This window comes from Drosophila simulans, chromosome 3R (assembly GCF_016746395.2).
Source record: "Drosophila simulans strain w501 chromosome 3R, Prin_Dsim_3.1, whole genome shotgun sequence".
Taxonomy (NCBI): Eukaryota; Metazoa; Arthropoda; class Insecta; order Diptera; family Drosophilidae; genus Drosophila; species Drosophila simulans.
In genome coordinates this window covers 4291234-4303281 of record NC_052523.2, presented here as the reverse complement: position 1 = coordinate 4303281, position 12048 = coordinate 4291234, and the positions used below count along the sequence as shown (strand labels likewise).

Here is a 12048-nt window from a genome sequence, read left to right as displayed (position 1 = left end):
TAAAAGTTTCACTGAAACTTAAATGGCCCTAGGTTTGTTATAATCCTAAGCTGATGTTAGGTGTTGATAAAATATGGGGGCAACTAATATAAACTGAAGTTCAGGTTGTCGAGGTACTCAACTTACTTAAAAATAATTTAATTTGATTAAAACCATTTCTGTTGATAACGTTACTTGGTCACAGTGGGTGCAGAAAATGAAGTTCACTTAGCGCTAACAGAAAATTGATTGATTTACGGCAGCTCAATTGAAAATTGAGTCTGCAGGGTTCTCTTTTTTTGCCCAGCAACTAAATCGAATCAAGTATATTTCGTTTGCACTAAATGGCCATATAATTGACACATTACAGGGCACTAAACGAATTCCCACCTCCCTCCTGGCTTCAAGTATCACTCACCCCTGAATCATTTATTTCACGGGCTAGAAGTGGCTTTTCGGGAGCGTTACCTATAGCAACGCTGGCCGGAAATTTTAGAAGGACACTGCCTTGCTGGGGAGCCTGTCACACAAAGGATTCCCACTCAATAAAAGGCAAGAAGCAGCCTTTGTTGTGCCCCATTTCTGGTATTACCTTTTGTCGGCAAACCTGTCACTGTGGGTGGTGGCTGGCCAGAAACTGTCTTTGGGCCCAAAACTTTTCACTAAGCATTTCAAAGTCGCACGAGTGCCCAACCGAAATGAGGGGTAAGAAAGCCGTTTCGACCTTTCCTTTCGCTGCCTTTCACTCAGACCAGTTAACGCTCCTTTGAGCTTGGCGCCGTTTTGTGCGTTATTTAAAACTTCGGGCCTGTTTAGCAGCATGAATGGCAAAAATTTGTTTCTCTTTCGGTTTTGAAGTTAAAGTTTTGGAGATGAAACAAGCGAAATGTGTATACATTTTAATGATAAATTAATAAAGCTCGACTGGCAATATCAAACCGCTGTACTCACACTTGCAAAAGCCAGTGCTCATCGCTTTGTCTGGGAATTTTCGCAGGAATTATTCGAAAACCTGTACCCTTTTCCGCCTCAGGGCTTGACGTCAATTAAATATTCATGCGGCCCGTTAGTCGTTAGCCTTTGGGCCGCCGGCGGAGCATTTCCAAATGAATCAAATATGTAGGCTCCCATCCGGGCTGAGCCACGACAAAAGATGCGATCCGCTGGCCGTGATTGCTTTCCATTTAAAATGATTTTTATCCGCAATGAGGGAATTAATGCGCCACAATAAATTTGAGTCGCTCGCAAAAGACAATGACCTCGTCCTCTAACTTGGCTAGTAGCTCGTGAGCCTTGGCTCGTGGCTCCCTTCTGGCCAGCGAACCGAATCTGGAGCCGGGACCATGATTGAGCTCTCCCAGTCTGCTGACCAGCCCGTGGCCATTAATCAAGGTGAAATGTCAATTTAGTCACACATAACTCAAAATGAGATTGGCAATGGCAGTTGGGACGCCGCCTTGGTCCTTGGGTAGACTTAAATGTTTGGCAGTCATAAAGGTGCCAAGGAAATGTTAATGATTTTCCCTTCGCAGCCTTGAAAGTTGGGCGGAGCCAGGGCGGAAGTTTCACATTTCGCTAACTGCAACGGTTGGCGGCTGCTTCAGCTGTTCATCTAAAACATTTTCCATTTCCGGTGGGCACTAACACAGGTGCAAGGCCCACGCTTTCCACTCGGAAAATGAGAAATATGATTATTTATTGACACAGCCTTAATAAGTGTGGTAAAGATCAAAAATATATTTAAAGAATCTCGGAACCTACTTATGATGAGATATGATTTAGAACAGGAATTTGACTTATGACATTTCTGTTTCTGGAATAATGCGAGTTGAGGAAGGCGAACTAATCATTTTAGATATTTTTCTCTTAATAAGTTGCATTTGTATAACCTCCCAAAGATGCTGAGGTTGGGCTTATAATAAAGGTCGATTTCATATCTGTTACTTTGCCCTTTGGCATAGGGTGCGGTTTCGCCAATCGAAAACGCAACCCGCATGCTGAGAAACAGAGTTTCCCAGAAAACTGGTAATAGTGTATATTTTGAGCAACTCACCGCCTTAGCTTGTAGTTCATGCAACACATTTCATTGCATAAGTTTTCCCGACAGCTTTCCCCGCACTCGCACTCTCGTGGGCCCAGAGTGTTGGCAACACTTCAGCACCGACGTCATAGCTTCGTTGGTGTCGCTGTCTCTGTGGTTGGTTGTTGCCACGTTTTGTAGTACATTTAGTACGCTTGTTAGCTTAATGCACCCTTGAGGCCGCCCCTCGAAGTCCCCCATTTTGGACACATCAGCGGTGGCGTCCTCGGTCTTCTGGAAAGCTCTGCGGCGGCTTCTCACGTTTAAATAAACGTTTCTACTTGGGAAGCTTGAGGCGCAGCCAAGCCCGCAGATTTTCCCAATGACGTATCGCGCAGAATTTATGAAATTTAAGCGGTGTAAGGTGATTACGTTTTCATCTGGCATTCGCATATAACACACAATTTCAGGAGCGAAGTGTCTATGCGGCGATTATGCACTCGGAGTTCTTGGTAATCGATTGATAATCCACAAAATAAACTCACTTTGCATGGAAATTCTATCAGCCCAGTAAGGCGACACCCAGGATTGTTTAAAGACGAAAAGTCCGGGGAGTTTCCTACTTATATCTTGGACACGAAAAAGTTTTCCCCCAACAAAGTTGATCCTGCGGGCTGCATACAAACAGGAGATTAGGCGACCTGAGGCATTCAGCGAGTGAGCTGGACGCAGATGTCGACGACATAAATGATGGCTAAGCTCCGAAAGCATTATGATGATTGGGTGGTGGTGCGGGAAAAGGTCCTGGCCAGGACCAGAGGCCACGGCAATTGACCACTCACTTTGCCCGCCTTGGATTAATATCGCTGCTGTCCCTCTGCGGCTTTGAGCTTCGTTGACGGGCCAACGTGTGGTATGCGTGATATTTCAAATGGCCATTAAATTGGTTTTGGCCATTGTTCGTTGCGTTGTTCGCATTTATGTGATGGCTATCGTATTAATTCGACAAGTTTTGCCTTAGACAGTGCTGATTTGTTTCATTCGCGCTTGAATTCATTTCGTCCTTTATTTGTATTAATTTCCGCCCAGCCCATAAATACAATATCCTGCCAGTTGTGCTTGAGAGGAAAACAGAGAAGCAAAAGCTGCCGAGCCATTCATGCACTCACAATGCAGCAACTCAACATCCAGCGTGGATTTAGCACAAAAACCCACCTAAATAAATATGAAATTTAGATAATGCGAAACGAGCCAAGTGACAACCTTCAGTGTCAATGATGAGCACATCTTCGTCATCCTGCCCGTCTTCCACGTCCTGCCGGCTCCCCTCGTCACGTAGCTCTGAATGACAAGGAAAATATAGAAATATACGTAGTGCGTACTGTACACATCCTTAGAGTGCGACACTCAAGGCTTTTATTCCGTTCACGTGCAACAAATGAACAAGTTCATTAAGTGCAGGATGTGGCGGGCGGGGAGATATAGGGGCTCCGTGGATGAGCCAGTGCGCCACTACTGGGTCGATGGTTATGCAGTCATTAAAGTCCGTATAGCCGCTACAATATGCAAAGTCAGTAGGCCCAGGCGACGCCACATGCGAGGGCAACATTTATGCTGATTAAACTAGCGCCAACTGGCGGCAAATGGAAGCTGTGCGTATCTGCCGCAATCACTGGGAGAAAAACCCACCAGATAGTGAAATATGCAGTGAGTACACGATTACTCCAATGTTGATTTCAGACGATTATGTATCATCTTTATCCAAGTTTATGTAGACTTGCTGTAGGCATTTGTAATTATAATAAAACAGATTAGAAACCAGGAACCTAAGCTATTGCAGACATAAATAATTTTAATTAAGTTTTTACTTTGAATCCAATCTCTTCATAAAACACACTGCCCAGATCTATAAAATGTGATTAAATAAATTTTTTGAAATTTCCCATTAAAGTTTAGAAGAACTGATGACGCTGGCATAACTTTCTTGTGTGTGAATGCCATGAAAATTACACATCCACGTCAGCTGGGACTGACTTGAACAAAGGAAAGGGACTGGAACTGAACTGAACTGCTGATACTGGGCCTGGTTCACGACAATCCCCCAGCTGCTGGAGCCGGATGGCATCCTCCTCCGTCTCGTTGACATTTTTCATTTGGCTGCAGCTCGTCATTGGCGAACAGACAGCTCCTCTGTTAGAAATGTTGCCTGTCAGGGCCACGGATATCAGGATATTCCGGCCAGCATCACAAAAATTGTTCAATTGAAAAGTTTTTCAAAACTAATCGCTGACTAAAAGATAATACTATTGTTGGTGTACAGAGGAATAAATTTACAAACTTTTCATGGCGAGTAGAACAAACGTTGTGATTATATTATAAACTAATTTTATTTTTACAGATTGTGTATCCTGTTATTAGCTAATATAATCATTTTAAGCTAAATTAAACTAAATTGCATCTAAAACGGATGATAAATAGTTATGTGATACGAATAAAATTGGTTTATCATTGTCATGCTTTTCCCTGTGTGTAAATGTTTGTCTTTCACACACTTGCAAATGGAATGATTTGTACAACTCAAAATCACTTTAGTGGAATTAATTTGAATTTATTATGACTTTGCATGCAAAATCCTCACTTTGTTTATGCAGTTTGTCAAAATATCACATGTGGCTGCCTCCATTGTTTCACTTTCGGACCCATATCAGGCCATCGATTTTACCCAAAAAAAAAAACCCGAAACAAATGTCGGCCTTTTTTGCTGGGGTGTTTGGCACGTGACTGTGAGGAGTGCCCATGTGTGACCTCATTGAGTTTGATTTGGTTGGGTGTACATAAATTGCCAACAAACCTTTTCGAAAACTAAGCCAGCAAATTATGCACTCACAGCTGGTGCCATCGAATCCTCGAGGGAGTTTCGTGGGAAAATGCCAGAACAAAATGCAAATAGAGAATATGAAAAATGTGTCCTGCGATTTATTCTGCTTTTGCTGTCTACTGTTAGTATTGTATCTTAGCTTGTATCTTAGCTTGGAGCTCTATTGGAATTTCGTTGAATGGTTTGAAATAAGCACTTCCTGCAAAGGATTATGACGGTAAAATTCCTTATGTTTTGAGTGAAATTGTCATGTCTGCGTCGTCTCAATTTGAACTATTCTAGGATTATCCACACACCTGGCTGAGCAGACAGTTCGCCTCAGCAATGCATATTTCAAGACCCCTGACCCCCCGACTTTGCTCCTTGGCCCCTGCAAACAGGCCCATGTGAAACTTTCGACCTCCGGTGCAGGCAATATAGTCGACCTTTGTGGCTAATTTTAGAGACACACCGAATGGACTTCCAAGGTTGTTTTTCTGTTTATGAAAACTTAATCGCGCTTATCCAAAAAATAGCTGGGAAAACAAAAAGCGTCAGACTATTTACCGTCGGAAAGGAAAGTGTCAGGCAAATGGCTACTGACGTAAAATGTGGCTTTGTCGGCTACTGTACCTGATCCAAATTGATTTTTTTGTTCATTTTTATTGTCGCTGATTGAAATTGATGGCGATTATCATTAAATTTTAATCTGCGAACAAAGTACCGAGCCTGCATAAATTCATAAGCAATTTAATTAGGTGATGCATATTTTGATAATGAAATTCCTGTAATTAAATTACTAGAATATTGATAATATTTATGCATTATATTTACGCGACTAAAATTTATGTTTGAGGCTTTAGTGTAGGATTTTTATATACATTTATTTATTTCATCCCAGCTATTTATACATATTTCGACAACTATTAATAAGATCGATTAAATGAAATTACTATTAAAAAGAGCGTGACATTACTGTTTAATGCCACGCTCATCTCGAAGTCTTTCATTTCATCAACACTCCTGCACGATTCTGGTTTAATTAATCTTTTCCTAATGCTGCCTAACAATAAAATGCGAACATGATTTGCCAATTTAATGAGCTTACGAGCCCCAAGAAAATTTGGTTAATGCCAAACAGAACATCTACAGCAATCAATCGGTAAGCCGAAGACTATATACCCTTGCAGTAAATTAGTTAATATTGAAAAAAGGCAGATGATTGCTTGTGATAAGTTTTCTAATATTTTCTAATAATTTTCTATCTGCTCATATGGCACCTATAGGGCAAAGTCCTTCGATTTTTATCAATTCTAAGCCGACGGATGAACGGACAGGCGGACGTGGAATTATGTGGTATTCTATGTCTACTTATTTTTCTGACTAAATAGAAATACCCTCTGCAAGGGTAAAAAACAGTCCTTCATGCAGGGAAACCCTAATTCTTCGACAAACACAGCAAACACACCTGGACGCAGGACACTGAATACTGAATACCGAAAGGACACCCAAATGGCAATGTGCTCATTGTTCACTGCAAACATTACATGCGTTGTTCGGCTTGGAGCGGGCTACCATGTAAATTTTTCAAAACACTACACACAATAAACATTTGCACACGGCCGCAGGACATCATGCTCTATGTAGGTGAGCCCTTGTCTGTGTGTGTGTGTGTGTGGGACACGCACATGTCAGGACAAAAGTGCTGATAGCATTCGAGGCACGCAATCATTTGCCGCAGGCTAAGCTGCTGTATACGTATGTGCACACTTAAAAAATTAAGAGTAAACAAAGTTTGTTGAAGAAAGTGAGTGAGGTTTCCTGTAACTTACATCATGAAAGTGAAGTGAAATCCAAGCCTAGTTACACACAGGAAAAGGTGGGACTATAACTTTGCAGTTTGGCAGTTTTAAGTTGCTAAAAACAGAAGGACTTCTAAACACCTTGTATTTATTAAACTCAAAATGCTGCCATTACTATTATTAAGCTCGGGGTATCAATAATTATTATAAATGCAAACTTCAGCCTTTTTTGCTTGTGCGTACCTGGTGAAAGAAACGCAATATCTAATAAGCTTTTGCGTTCATCTAGAATGTTTTTTTACAGGTAGGAGGAATTTTGTCGAGTGCAGACGATAGCAGGACAATATGCTCCAGGTAAGTCGTGCAGTCCATTATCGGGCACAGCTTACTCCTGTATCGTTTTCATCATAACACAAGAGCTCCATGCCCATCCATGCCCCATTTTAATTTGCGCCAGTCTTGCCGCTTGTGCCCTTTATAAATATGCACACAATTATCTCGGTGGAAATGTCACTTTGGCTGATTGTTTGGCAGCCTCATGTTGCCATTTAATACGCATATGCCCGCCGTAGTGGGATGTCTGTGTGCCTAGGTAATTAGCCAGAAAGTGTCCCCTTTCCATTCAAGTTTCCCAACGGGAGCTCAACGAGAAGATGGCTCAGACAAAGGGTCAGTGCTCCTAGCTGAATCGAATTGATTGCGTGAGTGTGTGTTAACTGCTCGGAGTCAATTAGATATTTATCTGAGTAAGGAATTGCACAAATAAGAAGTCGGAGAAGACAAGACCATGTCTTTCTTGGAATACATCAACGTCTGTTCTGTTCTGCTGAAGTTTAAATTAATGTCTTAAGCCCCTATTTGGGTAGCTCAACTAGCGCACATTAATTAAATTAGCCAATTAAAAGTTTTGGCAGGCTCACAAATCTGTTTCCACATAAATATATTTGTTCCAGGATTAATGCGAGCGAAAGCCGACGGAAAGTTTGGTAAGCCCAGGACAAATCACTTGGCCCGAAGCTGTATTGAAACGAGAATAAAATGGAAATGGGCTCGCAAGCTGAACGCTGAACGCCGAACTTACCCCGAAAAACACGCAGAATATTGATTTAGCGGTGACTTAGGCGTTTAGTTTACGGTTTTGGAACTGTTGCTTCTACGGTTTACGGCTAAAAGTTCTGATGTTTCTTTGGCTCACATTTTACGAACTCACACACAAAACTTGAGGCAATGGCTTAAGGACTCCTCCTTAGCGCCGCCGCCTCGCGGACCAAAACAAAATAAATATTTAATTGTTTATTTTGCAGAGTCTTGTTTTTTCTTTACACTTATCGAGAATTATTTGTTTAAGTAACTTTATCGACGTTGAGCTTGCCCGCGGTTAAATAATTAATTATTTGGCCCGGTGGGCTTTCTCTGGTCTGGCTGTTGATGGTGATGGTTCCGTGGACTTCGCTGTTTTCGCTGACTTGTGGCACATCGCTTCGTTGAGTTAAAACTGAGCTCAGGTCCTGCCAAACAGTCGCTTTTATTGGCCGCCCTCCGAAACTCACCACACACAGACATGCTGGCTGCCTGCCGCTCCATCTGACTGCCATGCGCCCGAAAGGATACAAATATTTACAGGTGCGATGGGGCTTGGGGTGGGTACTGTGGAGCCAAAGCTCTTTGGGCACGGAAAAAAAATTGAGTGCCTCAGGAGATCTCGTAAGTAATTAAAAACAAAAAAATAATTTCTGCTTCAGAGGTGAACGAAGAAATTATACATACTATTAATGGGTATGAAATATATGAGGAAAACATAATTTGTTGTCTATATAAAGGACACACAATATTTTATATTTCATTTGCATTGGCAATATTTAAGATAAATGAAATGGTAGCAACCCTAAGCGGAGAGCTTTTGTGCTCTCATTCGAGAACTAAAAGCTTTCACGTTTCAAAACAAAACGCACACACATGCACACAGCATCCCCATCCTTTGTGCGTGCGAGCGCGCACATGGCCAAAAGCCGAGTACTACGACTTTACAACTGTGGTGAGTTGGCCCAACGTTGTTGTTCCGGCGGCCGAGTCGCGTGCAGCAAAGTAAGCCGAAATGAGCTTCGCTAGTGTGGGCCAAAATGACGAGCACAGGGGAGGGGTGAGTCGGAGGGATACGGGGCCCAAAGGAGCCGTCCAAGGAGAAGGCTGCGACGAAAACAATGCAAACAAAAATTTGCGCTTTTACGAGCAGCACAACCATCATCAACATGAACATCAGTCTCAGCGAGCCGTTCTTCCATCCCGCAAATGCCTTTCATTTTCTTTTTTTTTACCAGCCCGCCAAAGGATTATCCTTTTTGTGCCTCAGCTTAGGACCAACTTAGGTATGGCCGCGTATTTGTCTGGCACGCGTAGTTTCCTCAGTCCTTCGCTCTCGTCCTGGGCTTTCCCGCTCCCTATTCCCTTGCCCTTTTTATTGAAGTTTACTACGGCAACAAATTGCCCACCGTTTAAGCCACTTGGGCACAACATGGCGTATGCGTAATTATAATTGAAATTTCGTGCCTACGCTTAATGAGTTCCCGGGCACCTTTCGGCCAGCCGAAGAATGCGAACGTCGGCGATATTAACCTTTTAATAAGGCAGCAGCTTAAGCTCTATTTATCGGGCATTAAACTGAATTTTTAATCAGAATAAATGCCGTCGGTCGGCAGGCACTAATGGGGCTAATCATTTGGGCGACCGACGAGTCCATGGCAACCTGTCATTACATTACTGAATACTTAATGTCACCAGCTAGGAGCCTCTGTGCGATGGTGTGAGGAGCAGAAGACGCCTTCGACTTGTTGCGTAACGGTGAAACAAGGCCATAATGCTTCGCAACTGAGCCAGCGTGAAAGCAACACACGGCGGATACGCAATATGTAATGTTTTCATAGCCCTTACATAACGCAAAGCCGGCGCTGAAGAGGCTGCATCATTCCGCCTGCTCCAAAGTTCACAAAATAATTGCATTTTACGCTGGTAGCTAGATTGACGTCAATCGCAATCGGATGAGACGCCATGCAATTGCATCAGAAGAACTTCGGATTAAATACTGAGTGGAGATGAATTCAGTTGAAATGAGTTGAGTAATCAGTTTAGTAGTCGCAATTCTGCTCCTGATCACGCTCATTCAAGACCGAAACTTGAGCTCGCAGACCGGCCTTAAATAATTGATTTACCTGGCAATTAGCTTCGTTAATATGATTAATGGCAGGGGCACGCCGCAATCGAGTTGAATTGACATTGACAGGCGAGGCGAGGTTCAATTTATTGAGACACTAAAAGCCACTGCATTCAGCCCGCGACCTTTGGCCCCAATATCGCCACCGAAAATTCAGCCGCATTGTGATTGTATTAGGTGGCACGGCCCCATGTAACGCGGGCATTTTAAAAGCGTACATTATTGATGAAAAGCGCACTGCACGCAATAAACCAATTTATTGTCCGTCTCACCTGTCTGGCTCCCCCTTTGGCCTTCACTTCCTGCACCCCTCGCCTGCTCCATTCGACATTGTTTTGCCTTCTAGCTGCTCGGTAATTTCATTTGGTAATTATATCCTGCAATTTGCTGCAACGCAATTCGAGAGTGCAGAGCACAAGGATCGTGTCAGTCCGCTGGCAACAAATGTGAAGGGTCACGATGAAAAAAGGTTCTAACAAAGTGAGGCCATCCATCGCATCGAGCACTGCCGTCTACTATTGCTATTCAACGAAAAGTGGCAAATTAAAGTACTCCTTTGCAAACCAGTCCACCGAAAACCTTTCAATTGGTATAGCACTTATGCCCCGAGCTGTTGAGTTGTTTGTGATTTCACTTGTTGGGCTCCCCAACACCTGGTTGGATAAAAGTATAGGTTCACCCTTTTATAACTTAGAATAAAAACTAACAGTTTATTGGTCCAAACTAAAACTAAAAGCATTAAGAGTCAAATAAGTTATACTTCGATGCCCAACAATAATGTTACTTTTTAAGGTTTGAGTACTTTTTTCTTTGAAATAGATAGATTCTATAGATAAATCTAAGGCCTTTGCCCAAAAATATATATTCCTAAATAAATAGAAAATGGTTTTCTTTAGCATGCAAATGGGTGGTAATGGCATGGAATCACTGCATCGAATTCAATTACCAATACCTTTGATTTCATCACCGAGCAAATAAGCATTTATTATCGAATAGAAAACTATGGTCAACTGGAACTCACCTTTTCATCCTTGGCATAGAACAGCATATTCCGCTTGAGGCGAAAGTAACGACGCCGCCAGCGTTGAAATGACCAAGTGTGCTTCAGCAGGAATCCCTCCTTGATGATGGCAGCCTGAAAAGAGTGCAGAACAAAGTGATTGCAATTTCAGCTTGGCTGTGAAAGTACCCAATCAGCCATGGATTCGCCAGGGGCAATTAGCAATTGATGAGCTGACACTGCACGGACCGGAGTCAATGGGCCGAGGATGATAATAATGAGGAGCGTGGCATGTAGCAGACGCAGATGGGACTGGGACTGGGCACTGAGGGCACAGGACACACGACACAGAACACGCAGGACACTCCGGTCAGCAACTCCGAAGCTCTCTGCGGGACCCGTCACTTGCAATCTTCGACTGAGTGTCAACAAATAATTGGCTGCAGGCGAAGAAGGGGCAAAGGCACGAGGGCGAAAAGTAGGGGCGTCGATATGGCCGGCAATCAATTGTGCAAACAAAGAGCTGCCACACAGCCTTTGGCGCTATTCACACATATTTGCGAGCTATAAATGTGTAAATAAGCGGGGCGCGAATGGCGACAAAAGTGACAATAATCTGGGGCAATTATACGACAAGTAAACTTCTTGATTCGGCCAAATTCTTCGACTTGGCTTAGCGGGGTCATAGAAATCGATCCGAGTGCAGATGGCTGGCTGCAAAAAGTTGCAATCCGTTTAGTTTTTGAGCGGGGTCATATCCGCCCACCCTTGCGGCAAGAGGAAATCCAGCGCCAAATAATAATGGAAAAATCGTTGGGAAAATCCACGGACACTGCAACCAATCGAGTTGCAGCAAATCCATTTGCTTTCTGTTTGCACAGCAAATGGCAGTGGGAAACGGAAATGTTTACTTAGCCAAGGAACTGAAAGCTTGCTTAAGGATTTACGTGACTTTAAACGATTTTTGAGGAATAAAGGCATAACGTGTAGGGGAACCTTCTTTAAAGTAGGCCGTTGACCTCCCAAGGGAGATGAAAAATTGAATTAAATTGATAATGCTCGGCGCACAAGCCAAGCCTAACTGTGACTAAAAATCAAAGTAAGGGGCTATCATGCCAAGATAAATCATCGTCAATCAATCATGTGGCACGGCCATGAGGCCAATCGCTGACACATCAAGTA

General features: G+C 43.0%; 1 protein-coding gene across 11 annotated transcripts in view; it reads right to left on the bottom strand.

Moving 5' to 3' along the window:
• Positions 1 to 12048, bottom strand: part of LOC6727134 (diacylglycerol kinase eta) — a 39259-nt gene that overhangs the window by 23670 nt on the left and 3541 nt on the right. For 10 of the 11 annotated variants that reach the window (XM_016176272.3, XM_039295913.2, XM_039295911.2 and 7 more), the window contains exon 2: positions 10888 to 11001. In XM_016176272.3, coding sequence (XP_016033607.1) covers positions 10888 to 11001 — 114 coding nt within the window. Of the gene's footprint in view, positions 1 to 7739; positions 8177 to 10887; positions 11002 to 12048 lie in introns of those variants that run through there. The other variant, XM_039295915.2, reaches the window with a different exon arrangement.